At 45.9% G+C, this 24,754-nt stretch overlaps 1 protein-coding gene across 10 annotated transcripts in view; it reads right to left on the bottom strand.

Annotated features, from left to right (window-relative positions):
* Nucleotides 1–10,771: 10,771 nt before the first annotated feature.
* The window catches only part of LOC310669683 (uncharacterized protein), a 38,400-nt gene continuing 24,417 nt past the window's right edge, over nt 10,772–24,754 (bottom strand). For 4 of the 10 annotated variants that reach the window (XR_014507261.1, XR_014507262.1, XR_014507266.1 and 1 more), the window contains exons 2-4: nt 16,625–16,780; nt 14,726–15,069; nt 10,772–11,558 (exon numbers count right to left, since the gene is read on the bottom strand). Coding sequence is in view for 1 of the 10 variants with exons in the window: in XM_083424153.1 (XP_083280279.1) it covers nt 14,838–15,069; nt 16,625–16,712 (320 nt within the window). In the remaining 9 variants the exon portion in view is untranslated. The other 6 variants (XR_014507268.1, XR_014507260.1, XR_014507264.1 and 3 more) reach the window with 6 other exon arrangements.

Genomic DNA, 24,754 nt, shown 5'->3' with positions numbered 1-24,754 from the left:
GCTACAGTATAGCAGTTGATCTCAGTTTAGATCAGTGGTTCCCAACCTTTTTTTGACCATGCCCCACCTAAGCATCTCTAAACCCCGCACCCCACCCCCCGTGACATAAAATTCTTATTCTTACCTACAGGACCACCTCTCCTGGTATGTCCCATGGAGGACCTTACAGTCTTCAAACAAAAATATATTGGAGGTCCCGGGCCACAGGGAGGTTAGGCTGACCTCAACCAGAGCCAGGGCTTTTTCAGCTGTGGCCCCGATCTGGTGGAACGCTCTGTCACAAGAGACTAGGGCCCTGCGGGACTTGACATCTTTCTGCAGGGCCTGCAAGACAGAGCTGTTCCACCAGGCCTTTGGCCAAGGCACAGAACTCTAGCCCAATGGTTGCCATTAATTTGATTTTGAATTGATTTTAAAATGAATTGATTTTAGAATGCTGTGTTACTTTTATTGTTGTTAGCCGCTCTGAGCCCGGCTTCAGCTGGGGAGGGCGGGATATAAATAAAATGTTGTTGTTGTTGTTGTTGTTCAAAAAGTGAACTCCTATTCACATGGAGGAAGCCTAAAAGGCCATTCACTCTTAATAACCCATTCTCGAATTGCCCCACTTAAAAATCAAATTGCCCCACACAGTCCTCTTTATCTTCCAGGCATTCCTGGAGTTCAAGGACACAACCCAGCCAGGCAAAAACACTCAAGGAGGATGCAAAGCAGGGCCACGAGGAGTGTGGCTGAGAAGACTCTCAAGGGCCAGCATTCAGCCCCTGCACCCGAGATTCCTCTCCCCTGCTCTATGTTTTTAAAGAGCAGCTCCAGATTGTCTCTGCTTTCAGGTGGGATTTAATAACATGCCAGAGAAATCCAAGTTGCACAGTTAGAGTTAATTGGGAGGTCCTGTACAACAGACCTGTGTCCCCCCAAAATCCCCCCCCCCTTTTGCAATAAGTGACAGGCAAATAAACCAGAAAGGTGAATGATAAGACTTGATTTGACTCAATGTTATCTAACCTCCCTGCAAAGAAATCAGAATGAATGCCCGACAAATCGCTTGCCTAGAAGTGACAAAAGATTCCAAAACATTCCTTTCTTCTTCATTTTTAATATACGGTGCTCAGATCTGAGAACACAATCAGCCCAAGAACTTGGGGGGACAATGCTTGATTGCAAAGAAAAAGAGTGGTGCTTCTCAGGATTGTGGGAGAGGCAGGGAGAGAAGATGAGACTGAGGGGAAACAAGACAGGGCTCTTCAAAAAACTGATGGGCTGTCACATCAAAGAGGGAAAATGCATGTTTTCTGCTGGCCCAGAAGGCAGGACTAGAAAGAATGAGCTTAAGTTACGGATGTGGGTATCTGTTGCGTTCTCTCGGTTTCTCATTTTTCCACTCTTCAGGCTTCCACATTTCCACAACAGTTTGCAATTTTTAAAAGAAAAAGTCCTTTTGAAAACTCATCACCATTTTAATGCTAATCAGGGGTGCCAACTTGAATAAAATATGTGGGGCTGGTAAGCCCTGCCCATGGGCGTAGCCAAGGGGGGCAACTGCACCCCCAGATCAAGTAAAACAATAGAAATATTCAGCTAACTGATCAATCACATTGGTTCTGCCCCCCATAACAAATGTCTTGCCCCCTCTAACAAAATCCTGCCCCTAAAAAAAAAAAAATCCTGGCTGCAACGATGGCCCTGCCCCACCTAATTGATCACAAGACACAGCACACACACACCATTTGAATGGCAATGCCCACCAACTTTTTTGGAGGGACTGGCCCCCTCAAATATTTGGGGGGGGGCAAAGGGACCTCAGCCCCGAGTTGGCTCCTATGATGCTAATTTATCCAAATTTGCACACAATCTTCCTTTTAAAAATACACATTTGTGCAGAGCAATATTCTGCTAAAAGAATGCTATTGGGTCTGTTATTTTCACTGATATATGCCTTTCTGTGTACATTTTACCCTAGTCAGTGCATTCTGTTACAAATTACTTGGCTATAGTACTATGTTCAGAGAAGTGTGAACTCTGGAGGACAGCAGTGTTTCTTTTTCTTGCATTTTTTTGGGAATGTGTGGATTAGGTAGGTGAGTTTCTGCTGTTTGGAAAGTGATGGGAAAATGCATTGGAAAGTGTGAGTTGACAAATGGTAAGACATGTCAATCTACTGCAAGCAAATCCAGATGAGTGCAGGATGAATGTGTGTTATCATTTGCCCTCCCTATTGTCCTCCTCCGTGGCTAGGAGTGCCTTTGATCAAGTTTGGGCAGTTTGCCTGCTACGTCCATTCCCAGACAGGAATAACCTGACCACTGCAGTCCATGAGTTGGTAACCTTGAGGCTGGATTACTGCAAGGGGCACTATGTGGTGCTGCCCTTGGGCCTGGTTTGGAAGCTCCAGCTGGTGCAGAAGGCGGCAGCCAGACTGCTGGAGGGGGCATCTGGCCGAGAACATGGGACACCATCATGAAAACAGCTGCACTGGCTGCCCATCGACTCCTGAGCCAGGTTCAAGGGCCTTCTGTTAATTTACAAAGCCCTGAATCCTAGGGACCACCCAAACCCTTATGTCTCAGCTCAATCGCTGAAGGACTGCTGTTATCCATTGAGTTGGTGGGGCTTATTTGACATCAGCACAAAACAGAGTCTTTAATGTCATCAGCTTAGTCCTGTGGAGGGCTCTGCCAACAGAAATTCAGCAGGTGCCTTCTGTGTCAACTTTTTAACACCTGCTGGAAACCTTTCTAGTCTGTCAGGCTAATGCAGGCAATGGAGAATACGTATTTCCTCAATAATTACCTGGTTTCCAATTTTAACTTATTTAATGGTTTTTATTGCATGGTGTTCATGTACAACGGTTGTAAACCACACACACACACAGAAAGAGAGAGAGAGAGAGAGAGAGAGAGAGAGGGGTGAATTTGTGTATAGAAATATTAGCATAAATAAATAATCTAAAAACCCAGCAAATGAATCAAAATAAATGCTCAAAAAGGACAGGATATACTCTAACATCCCCATAAGCTTTGTGGAGGGAACCCTAGATGAAGGCTCCAGAAATAGGTCGTCTGAATGGGCCCAGAATCTCCCAGTGGATTGTATTCCAGTTGCCTTGTAGTTTCAAATCACAATTAAACAAATGCATTTAGTTATAATAAAAGTTTTTTTAAAAAATCTTTTCATAAATGGCATTTGAAAAACCGCCCGTTTCGGCTGATGACTTACTTACACCATCACAGTTCCTGTCTTTCTCTGCTGAATTTTGATAGATTTGGTTCTAAGTCAAAAGGAAATTGAACCACTGACCGAAGTGTGAAGCAAGCCACATTTTACAAAATGGGTGGATTTATTTCACATTTGCAGCTTTGTTTGTCATGGTCCTTCTGCAGTAAAAATAAAAATAAATCCCCTGGAAATTCAACCTCAACTAGCAAAGTTGATCCTTAGGTTGGCAGTTATTTGAGGGGGAAATATATAGTATTCTTCCTGGTCTACCTGTTGGAAGCAGAGACTTGCTGGGGTGGGGAGGGGAAAGGGAGACCCAGAAATGCAAAATTCTGCATAAACCAGTGCCACTTTGGAGTGCTTGGAGAATGCAGGGTAGAATTCACCCCCAGGGCCACATTTCCTTCTGGGCAACCTTACAGGGGCCACATGCCAGGGGAAATAGCGGGAGGAGCAATGAATATGCATTTAATCTTTGTATGTTAGGATAGTTTCTACACATACTCACATATACCCTTCTCTGTCCTCCAGCCAGGTAAAAATGCTAAAGGAGGGGGCAAGGCCAGGCCAGTGAGGGCTGTGGCTTGCAGAAAGGAGGAGCTGCTAGGGCAGGCTTCCTCAACCTTGGCCCTCCAGTTGTTTTGAGACTACAGTTCCCATCATCCCTGACCACTGGTCCTGCTAGCTAGGGATCATGGGAGTTGTAGGCCAAAAACTTCTGGAGGGCTGAGGTTGAGGAAGCCTGTGCTAGGGAGTTGCCATTACATACCAGCTGAGCATAGGAGTGGGGAGTTTTTCAGTCCAAGGGCCACATTCTCTTCTAGGAAACTCACTCCCCCCCTCATATTTTCAGAATAAAAGTAAAGGTAAAGGGACCAATGACCATTAGGTCCAGTCGTGACCAACTCTGGGGTTGCGGTGCTCATCTCACTTTACTGGCCATGGAGCCGGCGTACAGCTTCCGGGTCATGTGGCCAGCATGACTAAGCCGCTTCTGGCGAACCAGAGCAGCGCACGGAAACGCCGTTTACCTTCCCGCCGGAGTGGTACCTATTGATCTACTTGCACTTTGATGTGCTTTCGAACTGCCAGGTTGGCAGGAGCAGGGACCAAGCAACAGGAGCTCACCCTGTCGTGGGGATTCAAACTGCCAACCTTCTGATTGGCAAGTCCTAGGCTCTGTGGTTTAACCCACAGCGCCACCTGCGTCCCAAATTTTCAGCATACATTACAATAAAAACCAAAGCAACCTAAAGAAAAAAGAACAGATCAAAAAAAGAGAGATGCTTTTCAACATCTACATGCAGCCGCTGGGAGAGATCATCAGGGGGTTTGGGCTGGGTGTTCATCAGTATGCAGATGATACCCAGCTCTACCTCTCTTTCAAATCAGAACCAGTGAAGGCGGTGAAGGTCCTGTGTGAGTGTCTGGAGGCGGTTGGAGAATGGATGGCGGCAAACAGATTGAGATTGAATCCTGACAAGACAGAAGTACTGTTTCTGGGGAACAGGAGGCGGGCAGGTGTGGAGGATTCCCTGGTCCTGAATGGGGTAACTGTGCCCCTGAAGGACCAGGTGTGCAGCCTGGGAGTCATTTTGGACTCACAGCTGTCCATGGAGGCACAGGTTAAATCCGTGTCCAGGGCAGCTGTGTACCAGCTCCATCTGGTACGTAGGCTGAGACCCTATCTGCCTGCGGACTGCCTCGACAGAGTGGTGCATGCTCTGGTTATCTCCCGCTTGGACTACTGCAATGCGCTCTACGTGGGGCTACCTTTGAAGGTGACCCGGAAACTACAACTAATCCAGAATGCAGCAGCCAGACTGGTGACTGGGAGCAGCCGCCGAGACCATATAACACCGGTCTTGAAAGACCTACATTGGCTCCCAGTACGTTTCCGAGCACAATTCAAAGTGTTGGTGCTGACCTTTAAAGCCCTAAACGGCCTTGGCCCAGTATACCTGAAGGAGCATCTCCACCCCCATCGCTCTACCCGGACACTGAGGTCCAGCACCGAGAGCCTTCTGGCAGTTCCCTCACTGCGAGAAGCCAAGTTACAGGGAACCAGGCAGAGGGCCTTCTCGGTAGTGGCGCCCTCCCTGTGGAACGCCCTCCCACCAGATGTCAAAGAGAACAACAACTACCAGACTTTTAGAAGACATCTGAAGGCAGCCCTGTTTAGGGAAGCTTTTAATGTTTGATGTATCACAGTATTTTAATATTCTTTTGGAAGCCACCCAGAGTGGCTGGGGAAACCCAGCCAGATGGGCGGGGTATAAATAATAAATTATTATTATTATTATTATTATTATTATTATTATTATTATTAAAAGAGAAAAAAGAAGGGAAGAGAGAAGAGGGGGATAAAATAAAATACAAAGCCCTGTACAGTGGTGCCTCACAAGACGAAAAGAATCCGTTCCGCGAGTCTCTTCGTCTAGCGGTTTTTTCGTCTTGGGAAGCAACCCTATTAGCGGATTAGCGCTATTAGCGGTTTAGCGGCTATTAGCGGCTATTAAAGGCTTAAGGGATTAGCGGATTAGCTGCTAAAAGGCTATTAGCATCTTAGTGCCTTAGAAAAAGGGGGTGGGGAGCGGGGGGAAAAATCGCAAGAATCGCAAGACATTTTTGTCTTGCGAAGCAAGCCCATAGAGAAATTCGTCCTGCGAAGCACCTCCAAAATGGAAAACCCTTTCGTCTAGCGGGTTTTCCGTCTTGCGAGGCATTCGTCTTGCGGGGCACCACTGTATCAGGGTTAGATCTTGACCATCTCTCACAAGATGGGGTGGGCCCCACCCCCATCTCTCACCTGGGAGCTTCTTTTTCTTTCCCCAGCTTCCCACCCTGGGGTTTTTGCCCTTCTTTGCACAGGGTTCTTCTAGAAGACTTTCCAGGGGCCACATATAAGTAGTGGGTGGAGCCAGAGACAAAAGTGGGTGGGTCAACAAGTGGGTCAACCAGGACTCACACGCTAACACCCCTCTTTGTCCTCCATCCAGGCAAGGAAGAGGCAGCCAGGCAAAAACACTCAAGGAAGGTGTGAAGCAGGGCCAGTGAAGAATGTGGCCTGAGAAAGGGGTGTGGCTTCAGGAGAGTTCTGAAGGCCACCTGAGGGCTACGTTTGACCCCCTCCCCGGGTTTAAGGTTCTCCACTGTTGGCTAGAATGTAGGATTTTTTATGTATTACATTCATTTCTCACATTTTTTCCAAGGAGCAACAAGGAACATCCCTTCCGCATTTAATCCTCACAACAGTCTAATTGTGGTTGTTTAGTATTATTGGTTTAATTCACACTGTACTGGGAATGGCTATGTGTATTGATAAAAAGGTTTAACATTGGAAAGTTCCATGGCAGTATTCTAAGGGATTCTGAGTTTTAACTGAGTTGATAATGAACTATAGTTGTTTTCTGCTCACTAACTCAAGAGTGTTTAACCTTAGATCACATGGGAGATATTGAATTACAAATTCACCATCTTGGAAGGATTATGGTTAGTTCCTTTTTTCCAGACTCTGTGAGAGTGAGGATGTAAATGAAGCTCTCCAGGAAAACAGCCCCAGGCAAAATGGATGCTGTAAGGAAAGAACTTTGCTTATAGGTCTGTTGGAATTATTTCATATTTTGTAAGTTGCTGAGCCTATGCCTTGGACTGGCATATGTATTATGCAATTATTTTGATATACCTTTGGTGGGAGTTTTTTGTTTTGTTTTCAAGAAAGTTTTTAAAGTAACGTTTTAAATAAACCTATGGCCCTTGACATTTCTAAAAAAAAGAGTCAGTTTTCATGCATCCACTGGCTTCAAACTGTGCAATCTGTGGTTCAACATTTGTACTATCCTGACTCCCTCTCTTGCATAACCTTTGTTAGTTAATCCCAATGCTGTTGGGTCTGCAAAAAGAGAGAGACCCTCATATATTTATGGTGGGAGTGTGACAAGCTTTCAAGGTTTTGGCAAAATGCTATTGACATTGCTTCTAACATTAAAAGATAAAGGGACCCCTGACCATTAGGTCCAGTTGTGGCCGACTCTGGGGTTGCGGAGCTCATCTCGCTTTACTAGCCGAGGGAGCCGGCGTACAGCTTCCAGGTCATGTGGCCAGCATGACAAAGCCGCTTCTGGCGAATCAGAGCAGTGCACGAAAACGCCGTTTGCTGTGGTTTATTTAGAGATCACTGATTGGAAAGCCCCAAAGGTCCATCTCTGACAGGATGGCAAGGGAGAGTTTGGGATCTGTCCCTTTCCAAACATCTAATGCAATAGAGGCCAAACTAAGCAAGATCGTTTTGACAAGCTATGATCCCCATATATCAGTTATGTAAATAGAAATGTCATTGATGTTAGACCTCCAGCCATTTACTTCTGGAGAGGCTATATTCAGATAGCTGAAGGTGATGCATTCAACAATTAAGTTATTTGACAGTGTCCCTGCTCACTTTACTTTATTATATGTAACTGGTGTATGCATGTAACACTCTACAGTTTTGTTGAGTTTTATCTATGTCATTTTACTCTAAAACCAATAAAATGTTCTAAAAGAGAGAGATCTTTCTTCACCTATTCCAGCTCCTGATGGTAACCATTCAGCACCACCTTCAGACCTCCATAAAGCTACTGCAGGAGAGGACTATAAATGGCTCCTAGCCAGAATAGTTATGCTCTGCAGTGCTATTTTTCTAGAAGGAGAGTGCTGGAACTCAACATGAACACCTCCCTGTTCTTTTATAATGGCAATGGTGCCTACCAGAAATGTGCTGGAACTGAGTTCTGGCAAGTTCTGGCTGAAAAACAGCTCTGTTGCTGAAATATACTCCCGAGTCGAGTGTGAATTTCATGCTGTTTATTCTGCTCGTAGTAGCAATGAATGAAACCTTCCCCAAACCATCTGCTATATATACATTATTTACACAATGGGCCCCACGTGATTGGCTAATTCCAGACTGCTCCTATAGGCCAGTCAGGTTGTGGATTCACTTCCTCCAGAAGCCTGATTGGCTGCTCCTGCAGGCCAATCAGGTCGCTGATTCACTCCCACCTGGAGCTGGATTGGGTGGCTCCTGCGGACCAATCAGACTGCTGCATTCTGGATCCTATTGTTCTAGGATTCAGCTCAGTACATAACAGGTGCTCTGCCTGCACAGTTGCTGGTATCCACAGGAGGGGTTTCCTTCTTGCAGGCATCCCATAATAACCTCCAGCTGACCACTGTGATAACATTACAGTGTACCTCGGGTTAAGAACTTAATTCGTTCCAGAGGTCCGTTATTAACCTGAAATTGTTCTTAAGTTGAGGTACCACTTTAGCTAATGGGGCCTCCCGCTCCACCACCGCACGATTTCTGTTCTCATCCTGAAGCAAAGTTCTTAACCCGAGATACTATTTCTGGGTTAGTGGAGTCTGTAACCTGAAGCGTCTGTAACCCAAGGTACCAATGTATGTAGAAATAGGTGGGCCATTGGCATGATTCAGCAAGCTCTCTTTATGTTCTTACTATACTTCAAGGTCTCCAGGAAGATTTTGAAGGCCCACATAATTTTTTTACCGGCCTATCCAAAGAGTGACTCACTCTCTGTCTACGCTGTTCCTTTGGGCTGGATGTCTCATGAACTGATGCCATTGATTTCCATGGGTCTACGTTGAGTATGCCTTAGTTGACTTATCACCCACTCTCAGCTGGCTTTTATTAATGTTTTGAGCTCTACGGGAGCTTTTGTATTTGATTTGACTATTATTGTTGGATTGCATTTTTATTTGATATCATTCAAAAGGCCTGGAGTGAGTTTCACTCAGAAGGGGGACCTATAAATATTTTAAATAAATAAAAGAATAGCTCTCCCTCTCTCATAACTAAGCATTATCTCACATTTGATGATAATTCAATAACTTTCATAACCTTTGCTATCTCCTGCCAATACTGGTATTGTAGGCCGCCTGGGGCTTAGACCTAGATTTTCCGTATGTTGATTAAAGTGCCATTAAAGAAGTTTATATGTGTGTTAAAAATATATGTGAATGTGTGTGTGTCTGCGTGTCTGTGTGTTCTTTTACTTGTCATGTTTTTAAAAAGTATATTACATCCAATCTGTCCCTTAAAATTTAGAGTTCTTAAGGAATGCATGTTGGGGGGGGGAGGGTGGTTACCCTGACTGTGTTTATTGACAGATGATCTTATTTAAGATGATATTTCTTTACCATGGGATTAAAATTGGAAAAGAGTTTGGCCTTTGATTGAAAAGCAGTGGGATAAAACAGCCTCTCCCTCCCTCCACAGCCCCCCAGTTGAATGGACTCCTATACCATTCTAAAATACACAAACAAATTCTATCTGCTTAGCTGCTTTGGGTCTTGACTGGCTTAAGACGACAGTTCGAGAGGTGAAAGCCTTGTAATTAATCCCTCATGCCAAACAATCCCCATCAGCGAAGCTCCCTTCGTTAATAGGTGTTTTTTTTAATGTTAAGCCACATTATAAACATTTTTAACAGTTCACATCTGTCTTTCATATAAGAATTGTAATTCATATTTAAGATTTTTTTCTCTCTCTCCTGAGGTGGTTGTATTTCAGAAAGACACATTCCACCTGGGAGATGGGCCAGATTTTTTTCTTCCAAACAGATGATGCTCAGTAAAAAAATAATAATAATAATTTGTGTGCTGGGTACAAAAATAAGATCACCCCCCACACCAAGAAAGAGAGAAGTGGTAGAATCCAGGGTGGCAGAGTTCAGCAGTGACAGCATGGATTGTACCACTTTAAATTGCAATGGGGGTGTCACAGTTTTGAAAGCACATATTAACACACAAACAACTCCCTGCAATTAAATTTAAAAATTCTATAGTATCTGAGAGAAAGGTTTTGCACTAGCTTGCTATGGTAGTGTTTCTGCTTGGGAAACTGAGGGAAACTATCCTGGAGTACTGTGTCCAATTCTAAACACCACAGTTTAAGAAGCACATTGACAAGTTACAATGTGTGCACAGGAAGGCAACCAAGATGATCCAGGGTCTGGAAACCAGGCCTTATGAGGAACAGTTGAAGGAGCTGAATATTTAGCCTGGAGAAAAGGAGACTGAGAGGAGACATGATAGCTATCTTCAGCTATCTTAAAGAGGGCTGTGCCACGGAAGACGGAGCGTGCTTATTTTCTCCTGCTCTGTAGCACCCAAATCAATAGCTTCAAGTTACAAGAGAGGAGATTCTGACTAAATATCAGGAAGAACATTCTGACTGTAAGAGCTGTTGGGCAGGGGAACAGACTCCCTCCGAATGTGGTGGACTCTCCTTCCTTAGAGGTTTTTAAGCAGAGGCTGGATGGCCATCTGGTCACAGGTGCTTTAGCTGAGAATTCCTGCTTTCCATGGGGTTGGACTAGATAACCCTTGGGACCCCTTCTAACTCTAAAACTCTATGTTCTGTGACTCTATACTTGCTGAAAAACTGATTTTTCAATTAATTGATTGATTGATTGATTGATTATTAATTTGTTCACTCAGTTTATAAACCACATATTGTGAAACAGCTCAAAGGGATTTAACAGTAACAAAGATCAACAATGAAAACAATTTTTAATAAAAACAATGAAGACATGGGGAGCATTCCAAAGATAAAAATAAAAATGTGAACTGCACCTGTAATCTTAAACTCTACAATCCTTTGTTTTTCTTTTTACTATCTCAGGAATTCACATAATTCAGCTCCATGCTTATGTGAGGCCTGGATGGAAAGTAATTCCCAGAATTCCCTGAGAATAGCGGGGTCTCCTAGCAACTCTCAGCATCCTTAGCAAACTACAGCTCCCAGAATTCTTTGGGAGAAGCGATGTCTGTTTACAGTGGTATATTGGTGCTTTAAATGCATGGTTCCAATGTGTCCAATGTCATGGGGACGGTTTATAATGAACATAGCATTATCCCAAAGCCTTGGTATTATGAGGACTATCCATCAATCAGAGAGCAAAAGAAAATCACATGTCAACTGATGCTACAGGTGATGGGGCAAGTCTGAATTTGCAGGTTAGGGCATGCCAACATAACTTCATCCAGAGCAAAGGGAAGGTGTTAAAACAATTTAGAGTGGAGTGTAGCTAATTAGAGCAAAGAGGCTTCCATCAAGCTGATCTCATCCATCAAATGTCAAAAAAAGGCCGAAGGTGAAACCATTTATCGTTCCTGATAACCTTTCAGTCCCAAGGAGGTGAGATGTCTCTTAAGGGGGGAACTTTCTGAAATGCTGGCTTCTTAAAGACACAAGCTCATCCCCACCGGCCCAGTTCATAAATTAGGGTCCGACTGAGGGTGACAAGATTGGTCACGCTTCAGATGTGCCAGTGATGAACCTTGATGGGAGAGAGAGAAAGAGAGAGAAAATCAATGGTGGGGGAAAAGGGTAGTGGTAGATTTAAAGTCGTCCACAAGCGAAGAAAATTATAAGGGAAGCTCAAATGTCAAAACAACGTTTATGAGGACATAACTAAATGCTAACTGAATACTGTGTGAAAACTAGGGTGGTGATAGTGGAATGAAGCAGCTGGAATCATGCTGTAACATTTTGTTGCAGGTAAGGCTCACATATTATATATACACTGATATGATCTTGACTCTCTATGTGCTAGTCCTTACATAACCAAAAAGCTCCACTCATGCAGAAGAGGGGAATAACACGGTGGTGTAGCATTGGGGGGCCGGGGGGCCATTGCCCCGGGCACACAATTGGAGGGGGTGTCAACCAGGCACGCGCGCACACCGCAGAGATCCCCATCATGCGCCCTGCTTGCCCCACCCAGTGCTCAAGCACCCACCGGTGGTGACACCTGGGGCAAGGGCTGGACGAGCACACTCTGCCCCCACTTGAGGCGCATGCACATGCCCCTCCCCTGGCAAATGGTGCCATGCCCCTGGAATAATAGGAGGTTTGGAGGAAGCCCAATTTTTACAGAACAAAGATTTTGCAGGCTCCTAAAGAGGGAGGTATTTAAATAACCCCATGGGAACTGCATGTGCTCAACTGACACAAAATGCCAAGCAGCTGTTAGAGGGGAGAGAAAACTTGCTATGTACCTGTGCAATACATTTCGAGGACTCTTGCACCACTCTGTGAGTCGTGGCTTCCCAGCACCCCAGAGTGCTGACCTCACAAAGCTATAATTTCCTTCACCATGAACGAACTACAATTCCCAGGGTACTTTGTGACAGTTAAAGTGGTGAATGAGTCCTTTCAATCTATGCATGGGTGTAGCCAGGATTTTTCTTAGGGGGGCAAGGCCTTTTTGGGGGGAAACCTCTTAGCTATGTATTTTTATTAATTTTTATTGATTTAGGGGGAGCAGCTGCCCCTCCCTGCCGCCCCCCCCCCCCCCGCTACACAAATGAATGTATGGTGTGGATGTGAACCAAGCAGAGAAACATTCCTACTGCAAGACTGCACTTCACATTTAAAGCAGTATCATGTCAGTTTCAACAGTCATGGCTTCCCCCAATGAATCCTGGGAGCTGCAAAATGTTCAGGGTGCTGAGAGTTGTTAGGAGGGCCCTATTCGCTGTGGGTTAAACCACAGAGCCTAGGGCTTGCCAATCAGAAGGTCGGCGGTTCAAATCCCTGCGACGGGGTGAGCTCCCATTGCTCGGTCCCTGCTCCTGCCCACCTAGCAGTTCAAAAGCACATCCAAGTGCAAGTAGATAAATAGGTACTGCTCCGGTGGGAAGGTAAACCGCATTTCGTGCGCTGCTCTGGTTCGCCAGAAGCGGCTTAGTCATGCAGGCCACATGCCACAAGCCAGCTGTACGCCAACTCCCTCGGCCAGTAAAGCGAGATGAGCTCCGCAACCCCAGACTGGACCTAATGGTCAGGGGTCCTTTTACCTTTACCCCTATGACCTATGATTCTTCTCAGAGTGGTTTAACTGTCAGTCCTTCTTCACAGGGAACTATAGGAATTGTTGCTTTGTGATGAAAAGAAAGGTTGGCAACCCACCGCAACAGGGAGCTTGCTGTAGCTGGAGTAATATAACTTCCACCAGCCTTTGCCAGCACAGCTAAAGATCCTGGCTTTTGACAAAAGAGTTGCATATTTTAAGGACCCGCCTCATTTCTGTGGTTGCAAGTTGTTTAAAACTGTTTTGAACATGGTGCTCTAATTGTTGTAACCTGCCCTGGGAACTTAGGGTGAAGGGCCAGATAATAATAGTGATAACAATATCATGGAGGGCAGTGCTTTTTTCGGGGGGGGGACACAGGGGTACGCATACCCCTAAACGTTTTGTGAACCTAAGTTTGGCCTCATTGAGGAGCAGTATTTCAATATGAGTAGGGAAATGAGAGTACGCCTAAGCATTTTTTAGGAAAAAAAGCACTGAGGCAGGGGCATAGCCGGGGGGGGGGCAAGGGGCAGCTGGCCCCCTTGTAAAACAATAGAAATACTTAACTGACCAATTACGTCATATCTGTCCCCCCAACAAAAGTCCTACCCCACCCTAACCAAGTCGTCCCTACCTATTAAGAAGTATACCAAAAGGCAGGGTGCCGAGGGGCAGGGCTAACCACCTGGCAGCACCCGTGTGGTGCCCATACAGACTGTGCATGTCAAGTTAAGTCAAGTAACCTTTATTGGCATCACATAAGAACATTCAGAATAGATAGGTCAGTGCGGTCTCCAACTGCGCATGTGTGGCGACTGTACAGAATGCACATGTGCGGCGCCCGTACAGACCGTGGATACACAGCAGCCCATACACATGCTGTGTGCATGCTCTTGGCCGCTCTACAGCTGGGGTGAGGCAGAATACCATCTTGTCACCCCCATCAGGGTGGCACCCGGGGCGGACTGCCCCCTGCCCCCCCTCTTCGTACGCCCCTACCAAAAGGTGGGAATAAACAGATGTCAACATTTTCATGTCTTGTGGGCTCTGAGAGATAAAGTCTGGGGGCTGCGGGGTGGGAGGAAATCTACAGTTTCAGCTCTGGTCTTCAGTAGACGGCAAAATAGGGGTTAGGATTGTAGGGCAGCAGATATCAATGAGGCAGAGAGTTTCACAGATGCTGCCTGACATCAACGGGGCGGGGGGGGGGGCAGGACATACCGAATGGGAAATGTACGGAACAGACTGGGGTCACACGCTCATCATATGTTTGGCCCACTTTAAACAATGATGGCTTCCCCCAAAGAATCCTGAGGACCATAGCCTGTTAAGAGTGTTGCTCTCACAGAACTTCAATTAAAGTGTTATAAGACTTCTTTACATGTGGATGTGAGATGGGGTTGGAGGAAAGAGGGGTAAAATGATGTCTCAGTAATCCCGTCTCAAAACAACAGCCAATAAATGAGTAGTATTTCTGGACCCAAACGTGCGGGACTGTGTATGGCTTTGTGGGGAGAGGGGGTTCGACGGTGAAAGATCAGTCGCGCTTTTTCTTCCTCAAACCAGGATGTTCCCGTAGCCCTGACACCAAGACTTCCCTCGCCTAGATAGCGCGGGAGAAGGGAAAAAACAAACAACTCAGTTTTTACTTCAATGCGGTTGCGCTCCCGGTCCCACCCGTTCCAGGGGGCGCCTGAGCAATCCATAGACACACGCGTCGTCGGAGATTCCCACTTTCTTGGAGGTGAAGGTGACAGCCCGTCAGGGAGAGGCAGCGTCGCCTGGCCAGGCCTTTTCGGGGATCCGGAGGGCTTGGCGCGCGATGCAAAGTAATGGAAGGGAGCGGAGAGAGAGTCCTCTGGGCGACCCTTGGGGACCGATTCTCGGCCTTGCTTCTTCTCCTCCTCCTCGCCATCGGGGCGCCTGGTCCCTCGGGCCCGGCCACAAAGACGCCTCGCCAAAGCCTGGGATCGGGCAGGGTGGGGCGCCAGCTCTGTCGAGGGGAGAAGAAAAAGCAGAGAAGGGAGAGGCTGAAATCCGATTTCACACCAATTTGGAAGAGCGACGTCAGCGCTTCTTTGAGTGATCCAAAGCCTCCGAGCGGACAATTTCTTATTTTTATTTTTTGAAAAGAATTCCCCACGAGGTAGAAACTTCAAAGGGCGGAAGAGTAGATAGGAATCCGCAAGTAGCGCGCAACGGCCGATCGTTCTAGCCGAGGCTGATTGCCAGTCGTGATAATGGTTATTAATAATATGATGATGAATGGCTTTTACGAATAGGGATCTGATACCTGTATAAGGATAGATACAGCCACAGAATGTCAAATGACCTTGGATAGCGTGGTCTCGATGCCATCCATCGTGGTTGTTTAATGTCATTGTTCTTCAAAATAAGTGCATAGTTAGAATAATTGTCCTTTAGAAAAACAGAAAAAAGGAATTGGAGGGGAGCGCCCATCCTCAACCTTACACCAACTTAGAAAACCCTCAATAACTTTCATGCTATTATTTATTTATTATTAATGAACTGGGCAACTAGACTCGAGAATCTTGGGTTTATTTGTTTTGTTTTATTTTCACTTTGACTTCTCCCTCTCTCTTCTAATTTCCTTCAAATAGCTGCAAATTGACAGAAAGGCTGATATACAGAATGATCGACCTAATCTCGCCAAATGTTTACATCTTGTGGCGACCAACGAAAGAGGTTTGAGACGCTCGCTAGAATTCTCAAACTAGAGGGGAAATGCTGTTATTGAAAATAAACAACAACAACAACAATAGTAACATGGTTAACTATTAACTAATAAAAGTTAATAATATTAACAATGTTAATAATAGTATTACTAATAATTCATGAACACATTGATAATGATACTAAGAAATATTAATTTATTTAATTTGTATGGATAGTATATTTTATACAATATCATATATGATATAGCATTAACTGCAGTAATAAATATTGCCTTCTTTAATTCATATTAATAATGCTGCAATGTAACTATTAATATCTTTAATTTGTTTAACATCCTTTGAATCCCGTTCTTGCTCTCTAAGGGAATCAGAGCAGTGTTCAAGTAAAGCACAAATAAATATTAAGCAAACAGCAAAAAACAGTAAATTTCACAACAGCCAAAACAACTAGGAACATACCAAAAAAACCCCCACAAAAAACCACATTAAACACAAACGTTTTAACGGCCCCCTACACAAATACAAGTAGCGAAGAAGCAGCGTGGGTCTTCCAAGGACTCGGGATAGCGTTAATATTGCCACCGTCATTTATTATATTACTATAAGTGGTGGCGGTGTGGGTGTTAAAAGCCTGCCTTTACACGTCTTTAGTTTTGTCTAGGTCAGGAAGCAAGAACGAAGGAAGAGCGAAAGTTCCTGCGTATTTGAGACAATTTAGCTACCGCAGAATATATTGCTCAAAGTCGTTAGGGGAAGAAGAGACGTTATGTATATATACATCGGTAACGCTCAGGCTATCAATGCAATATGTATCATAATCTCATATTAGGGACGATCATTAAAATATCGTACCGGAGTATATCTTCGCCGAGTTGTTTCCACAATCCTGGTCGCGTTTCCTTCCGTCTGTTGTATCTATCCTTAATCCTTCGTCTCATTTCTAGAAGAAGACGTTTGAATTAAGCTTAGTGAAAGCCTTCTTTGAGATATTTGGGGGTTTTTCTCCATCTGTTTGACAAAGAGAAAAAAACCTTTTTTAAAAAAATAGCGCGGGGGGGTCAATTTTATTTTGTTTCGAAATTTATTATCTCATTCATCCTTTCCTCCCCGTTTTCTTTGTCTATTTTGGGGCTACCACCCAGTGTTGGTTCCACTCAGAGTAGACCCACTGAAATCAGTAGAGAGGGCCTACTTAGGGTTCATTTATTTCAGTGGGCTTACTCTGCTTAGAATTTACATACAACGCAGTATTATTTATAGGAGCTATGATTGCTCATTATTACCAATCGTCGTGGCACTTAGGAGACAAACTGTTTTCAAATTCCTTCGGTAGAGCTTATTCGAGTACGCGAGGCAAGAGTTTGTTTGCTTGTGTGTGTGTGTGTGTGTGTACGTGTACGTGTGTACACATATGATGTGGACGTTACACTATCAAACGCAAACCTGTTTTTATTATTTTTAAATACCCCCCACCTAAATAAATTAAATAAATTAAAAATTCTCAAGCGAGTCATGCGGCACAAAACAGCCACGTTTGCCGCGCTGGACTCCCTTTGGATTTCACCCGAACTGCCTGACTGGGATTCGCCTCCCACCCCCCACCCGGCGTTTTAAACAGAGCGAATGGAATTTTAGCACATTGGTGGGATCAAAGAAACGGGGGAGGAAATGGCGATTGCAGTTGTACCTTATGAAACGGGACCCCTAAAGGTCTCTCTCCCCCCCCCCACACGCCAGTCTCATCAGAAATCTGGAAACGGCTCTTATTTGTGGCGGGCGGGGGGGAAAGGTCTGTGGGCTACCCCTTGATATCCCCATCGCTGGATTTACTGAAATCGAATAAAAAAATAAAATGGGATTGTGTGTGTGTGTGTGTGTGTCCCACCCCTTCCTGTAGAATCCAGGGAAACGCCCCCCCCCCCCGCAATGTACTTGTGAGAATGTGTTTACTGATTTATTTATTTTCATTCTGGATTTATTGCTGCATTTTCCTGAGATATGCTTTGTAAGCAGCTTGGATAACGCAGTGTCTGGGCGGCTGATCAACGCGGCTGAAATAAATAAAATACCCCCACAGATTTGAAATCACTCATTTATTTTGGGCTGGGAGGGGGCGAAGGTCGCGTGCAGGTTCTCAGAATGGCATCCCTAACAAGGGGAGGTCGGACAATCCGTTCATAAGCTGTTGTTTAAAACAAACAAACAAACAAACAAAAGCGCCATTGATTTCATCAGGAGAGATTCCAGCAGGTGTTGGAATTCGCAGTGGAAACAATGGACATGAAATGTGTTGGGAAGGGGCGGGATAGAGAGTGGGAATGATCTGGATCCCACTTCCTAGCACTGAAAAATAAATTCAATTTCAGTCCATTAAACCTGCTTCTGGTTTATGCCCAGGTAGGATTAAAATCCGTGAATGATGAATCCGTGTGTTTTTACGGATTTTTTTAAAAAGTTAAAACGAACATCAATATAATTAAATGAGAACTATTGTTGAATAATGATTATGATTATGATAAAATTTACGACCTGCCCTTTACCAACAGATCCCCTGGGGAGGATACAACAATTTAAAACTGTTAAAACATTATACAGTCACAGGAACAGAGCTGTATTATTATTATTATTATTATTATTATTATTATTATTATCATTATTATCATTATTATTAATTCGACTAGATTATAGAATCAAGTTCCTTTATTTCAGCGGGTCTACTCTGAGTTAGTCGGATACAACCCATTATTATGCATTGAGCCAATCTTAGGAGTTAATTCCTAGGGGCCAAAGTCCTTTGCCGCCTCCCCATTAAAATATTTGAGAGTGCTACCTCCCCCCCCCCCCCAGGTTGACGGGCATTATTATTCAAATGGTGTGTTCGAGCCTCGTCTTATGATCGATTATGTCGACGGGGCTCACCTGGGCTCTCCCAAAATTTTATTTACCTTGGCACCACTGGCAAACAAACGTCTAAACCCCATGCATTTCCGAGGGAGGTTTTCACACTCCTGTTTGACTTTCATGCTGAAATAAATGTAAAACACACATGCCTGAGGAAATCACTGTCATATCTGCAGTCGTGATATCAATTCCTCCTATATAACTTTTCCATCACCGAAGTCCCACCACTTTCCAAAAACCATTTTTGGACAATTGGATCCTGACCCCAAAGGGAGATAATGAGTTCGTGGTTTCTAAATCGTGTTTACTTGATAGATTATATTAATCGCAATGAAGCGGGTTTCCGATGCGTAGTGCAATAGGGCGCAGGCAGAGATGACCGTTTAGGTCCTGATCGTCAACAGGTCCTATGGACCTTATTCCCGCGGAAGGCTGCTGATAGTGCGCGCCTAGACTTTTTTTACACGCAGGCACGCACGCGCGCACACACAAGTTCAGATCGCGATTCCAATCCAAGCCTTTTTTGTAGCCGCTTCTCATCCGTGGGAATAAATCCGCAGTTTGATTCCATGCGCGTTTGCTTGGGAGTAAATTCAGTGACTGCCTTCTTTGCTAGGAAATCTATATGGGCTTGCAGCTGTAAACACGTGCTTAAACTCTGCGTAATCCTGGTACCAGTGCCACTGACGTGTGTTTGTGTGTGTGTGTGTGTGTGTGTGTGTGTGTTTTCAACCAGTGGATTTTATAACTACTTAGGTTTGTTGGCTAAACTGTGTGAGCACCTTGAGACAGAGAGTGGACGAACAAGAAGCTGCTTTATCCCATTGGCAGCGCCTCTCTAGCAATTCAGACAGGACGTCTATCTCCCAACCCTACCTGGAGATGCCCGGGGTCCAACCGGAGACCTTCTGTGTGCACTGGCGTAGCAACTCCCGCCGGTGATCACCCAAAGCTGCTGAGCTTTTTGTGGGACATCGCCCTACCCAAGCACCCGGAGGGACTGTGTCTCCCAGTCGCCCTGCCCCTGCCTTCCTATGCTACTGTCTGCGTCCAAAACAGACGCTCTCCCACCGGGCTGAAAATACTTTATCTGAAATATCATCTGAAAGTAGATGACTCTCCAAAACTAGGATGCAACCTCCCATCTGCTTCCTTATATTCTGCCGTAAACTGCATAGATGTTGGCGGAGAAAACCAACGTTTGAAGGAGGTGGACTTTGGTAAATTTCGAACGGGGACTCTCAGCTAAAATAAATAAACGAAGCCGGCCGCACAGACCCAAGCCAATTTTAATCTGGAGCAACCCCCACTGTGTTAAGTGAAGCATCCTCCCAGGAAAGCGGGTGCCTAGGATAGGATAGCACCCATCGAACTCTGCCGGACTGACTTCTGAACAAGTGTAGGAATTCGGGGATTCATTGAGGATATGGCAATGTACCACCTGCACTCTCGGAGCGAAGGCCAATGGCTAGGAATCGCAGGCGAGGAGAGCGCCGCTGCGCTCAGGACCTGCTTCTGGGATTCCCTTGGAGGCGTTGGGTTGGCCACTGTGACCACCACAGGAGACTTTGGCCTGCTCTTTTGTAAACCCCGGTACAGATCTAATGACACTGCGCGCATGGGGGTGGGGGTAAGAGAGGCAACTCCAACCCCCCCAAATCAATAAAAATAAATACAAATCCCTCTAACAAAAATCCCTGCTACGCCAACGATTACAGGTTGCCCTGAGATCACCGCTCCAGGCAGGGGCGGGTTTATTCTGAAACTAATGAAGCTTCAGCTTCAAGGCCCCTTATCTCGCAAGGGCCCCAGAAGCAACCTCATTCCAAATCGCTTTTTAAAAATGGGTCTAGTAGACCTAATTTGAGTTGCATGGATTTGAGTGAAATTGCTTGGGTTTTTTTGTATATATTTTAACAAACCCAAAGTTTGAGAGTCAATAGCACAGATGTTGTAAAGGTTGTTGCAAACAACCGCATTGAAGAAGATAACAGTAGTTACCCAGACCTGTTGCTGGTTGCAAAGAGGCTTCAGGCTTCAAGCTTCAGGGCCCCCAAAAAGTAGGTCGGTCATTGACTCCAGGTAGTTACAAACCCAAAACGGCTGCGGAAAGGAAAGGAAAGGAAAGCCAGTGGTGGTGTAGAGATTAGACTGCCGGATTTGGACCCTGGGAGGTCAAAATGATTACGATGATCAATCACAATAACCCTGTGAGGTAGGTTAGGCTGAGAGGCAGTGACTGATTCCAAGATCACCTAGCGAGCTCCATGGTAGACTGGGGATGTGAACCCTAGTATCTTAGGTCCTAGTCCAACACTCTACCCACTGCACCACACTGCACATGAAATTGTCTGCGCACCCTTGCCCCGCTGCCTCTCAGTCCCTAACTCACAGGGTTGTTGTGGGGATTAAATGAGGAGAACCGCAAATGTCACCTTCGCGTTCATTGGGGGGGGGGGAATGGGATAGATAGATGATAGATAGATATAGATAGATAGATAGATAGATAGATGATTGATGATAGATAGATAGATAGATAGATAGATATAGATAGATAGATATAGATAGATGATAGATAGATAGATAGATAGATAGATATAGATATAGATAGATAGATAGATATAGATGATAGAGATAGATAGATAGATAGATGATAGATATAGATATAGATATAGATAGATAGATGATGATGATAGATAGATAGATAGATAGATAGATAGATAGATGATAGATAGATAGGTAGATAGCCAGCAGCACCAGAAGTAACCCTACTGCATCGCCAGGAGGCTATGAATCGAGGCCACGGGATCCCCAGTCGCTGCGGAGAGATCCCCTTTTCCTTTCCGGGAACTCCTAACTAGCATGTTATATTTTTAACCTGTTCCAAGTCGCAGAGCCTGTTGGAACTTGGCGGAGGGCGTAAAAGAGTAGGCACCTGCTCCGGGAAGCAGGTTGGTGTCCACCTCGCCCCGTTCTCATTGAGTGACCGCAGAGTGGGGGCGGGTGGAGGAAGGAGTGTATGCCTTTCCTGTGATTTATGCCTCGGCCAAGGCGTGTAGGAGCGAGCTTCCCGCTCGACCGCGCTGGCTCTGAAGGCTCCGCTATAAATTACCCGCTCGCCGCTGCGCAAAAGCTGCCGAAGGCCGGCGGGGAATTAAAAAGCCCCAGAATGGGCCCTTTGAACGCCAGGAAACCACATTTTTGAAAAAGGCAAAAGAAGGGGGAGGAGGAGGAGAGCCAGGAAAGGCTAATTAAGGGAAGGTTCCCTCACTATCCCCCTTCTCCCAACAGACATCGTGGAAGTACCAGAAGTCCATTGATCGGAACTCACGGGCAATTAGACTTTTCCAACGGAGAAAAGGGTGTCGCTGGCACATGTTTCCAGGAAAAGCATCCAGAAGTCTTAGGGCCCGTTAAAAAATATGCAACCCCCTGATCCCCTGTGAATGCATACTTGAAAGTAAGCAGAATTGTTTTGCATAGAAAGCTGCCTTATACCGACTTAGACTTGTGCTCCATCCAGCTCAGTATTGTCTACACTGACCGGAAGCGGCAGGGTTTCAGACCAGGTGCTTCTTCCGGTCCTTCCTGGAGATGCTGGGGTTTGAACCTGGGACCTTCTGGGCGCAAAGCTCTACTGTGAGGCGGGGCCCATTCCCCGTTGCCTGGGGTTGGTTTAGTGGGATTGACCTCCTAGCCAAGGTTGCAACCTAGGGCTGAGATGCGGTGACACCCCGCCTCCACCGCAATGCTGTAGGACTTTAACGCCCACCAGAGCCCCGGCCACCGTGGCTAATAGCCGGGAAGGATGTGGGGTCGGAGTACAGCAACATCCGCAGAGCCACAACTTCCCTGTTACTGTAGAATCCGGGGCGAAATCCCCGGCTTCCATTGATTCCGAACGGCAAAGAGATCCCAACGGCAAGAGTGTAGCCCCCGGATGGGCGTTCTCATTGGCGAATGTTCATCTTACATAAAAGGAAAATATAAATCCAGTCCTCTTACTTATCGGAAAACCATCAAAGCAAACGGCTAATGCTCTCCAGGAACCAATCAGATTAGCAAGGATACCAGGCTGCCTGCACATATTTATGATGTTCTGCAATGGTTCCCTGTTGCTATCCCATACAGACTAGCCTCTCCCCGCACCCGTTATCGCAACATTCCTGGCAACGGGTCTGGCAAAAACAGCTTCCTTCATTCGATGCTAGAAGCGGGAAATTAGGACCACCGTCCACCCCAAAAAGCATTTGGTTCACGAGTCCCCTGGAGGCAAAACTAAACGTTGCGAAAGATTACCTTAAAATAGAGCGAGATATCACCACCACCATCATCATCCTCGGTGGAGTGTTTTTATGCTTAGAATCTTATTTTGGCACTGAGCTATACACTGTATAAATTTGTTGGTGGTAGTGATTGTATCCAACTAATTTTACTTCGAGTAGACCCATTGAAATTAATACACCCAAGTTAGTCATGTTCACCTATTTTAAAGGGTCTTCTCTAACATTAGCTATATTAGAGCAGCAACGACGGCGACGACCCCGTTTAACGCGTGCTTGGATCGCTTCTGCAGCCCTGTAACTGTTCCAGATGTGATCCTTACGTGGAATAAAGTACAGTGGTAACTCAGGTTAAGAACTTAATTCGTTCCGGAGGTCCGTTCTTAACCTGAAACTGTTCTTAACCTGAAGCAGCACTTTAGCTAATGGGGGCCCCTGCTGCCGCCGCGCCGCCGGAGCCCGATTTCTGTTCTTATCCTGAAGCAAAGTTCTTAACCTGAAGCACTATTTCTGGGTTAGCAGAGTCTCTAACCTGAAGCGTATGTAACCTGAAGCGTATGTAACCCGAGGTACCTCTGTAACGGGCTGGATTCGCTTCGTCCTCGCAAAACAGCTCCTTTCCGCAACTAGGACATTGGAGATCGGGGCCGATTAGAATAAAGTAAACCCCTGGCTGGGCTCCCAGGCCCAGTGGCGTAGCGTGGGTTGTCAGCACCCGGGGCAAGGCAAGTAATTTGCACCCCCTAACCCGTGGATTTGCGCCCCCTAACCCTAACCCCCAGATATTGCGCCCGGTGCGGCCGGGGCCCCCTGCACCCCCCACGCTACGCCACTGCTCAGGCCCATCTACTTTCGGATTAAGATTGAAGGGGACCTGATTTGTTCACAACTAGTGTGGGAGAACTCGAATTGAAACCGAATTCCGACGTGGGGAGCTTGGTTGGAAAAATGGAGGTGGGTCGGAGTGGGTTTTGCCCCGCAGCAGAGCGCACACGGCCCTGGGGTGTGAGTTCCGCTTCAGGAGCGCCCGCAGGAGTGTGTCTGTAGATCAGCCCTTTTCTCTGAATGGAAAGGGGCGCTCTGCAGAAAGCAACCTTGATTCTGTGCAAATAAAATTGGAGCAAACCAAACCGAAGCAAGGAAGGATAATTCTCCCTCAGAAGTAGGAAAAGGGGCAAAACGCATTCCCCGCCACGTTCCCTTTCCTGGATCGCGTCCTCACTAGGGCAAAGTGGGACACTATGGTGCTAAACCAGCGTTTCTTGCAGGCCTCTCCGTGAAAAGGCTCAGGATCAATGTTACTTTATTCCGCTGCAACCGGATATAAGAAAAGGAGTTAATTCCGAGTGCTAATGACAGGGATCTCGAGGTATGAAAAGAGGAAATCCTCGTTGGTTTTGACAAACCGAAGCAGTAAGTAAAAAGAAGGGGGGACGGAATCCAGCCAGCGAGGCCCAGGAAATATGTAAAGGCAGCCCAACTTAAGCCAGGGAGTCGCCCTTAAGTAGTGCCGAAAGGTGACTCTTTTGGCAAACTGCTCTGGCAACCAAAGTCGGACGAAGCAAAGGTGGGCGGGGGTTGGGGGTTGGGATAAAGAAACCCCAGCGAAGGAAATGGGTTGGATTTAAGCAGGGTTCTCCAAAGCCGGCTTGTTAGCTGAAGGGGAGGGAGGTTGTAGTTAAGATTTCCTCTAAAAGTGCCAGGTAGGAAGATCTCCTGCTCTTTGGCGATAGAGAAATTCCCGAGGGGAGGAAAATGTGCTCTGCTCTTGGAAAGGGGGGACGAAGAAGAAGAAGAA

The sequence above is a fragment of the Podarcis tiliguerta genome (assembly GCF_965153285.1).
Source record: "Podarcis tiliguerta genome assembly, chromosome: Z".
Taxonomy (NCBI): Eukaryota; Metazoa; Chordata; class Lepidosauria; order Squamata; family Lacertidae; genus Podarcis; species Podarcis tiliguerta.
The sequence above is the reverse complement of the archived record's forward strand: the minus strand, read 5'-3'. Positions and strand labels throughout refer to the sequence as shown.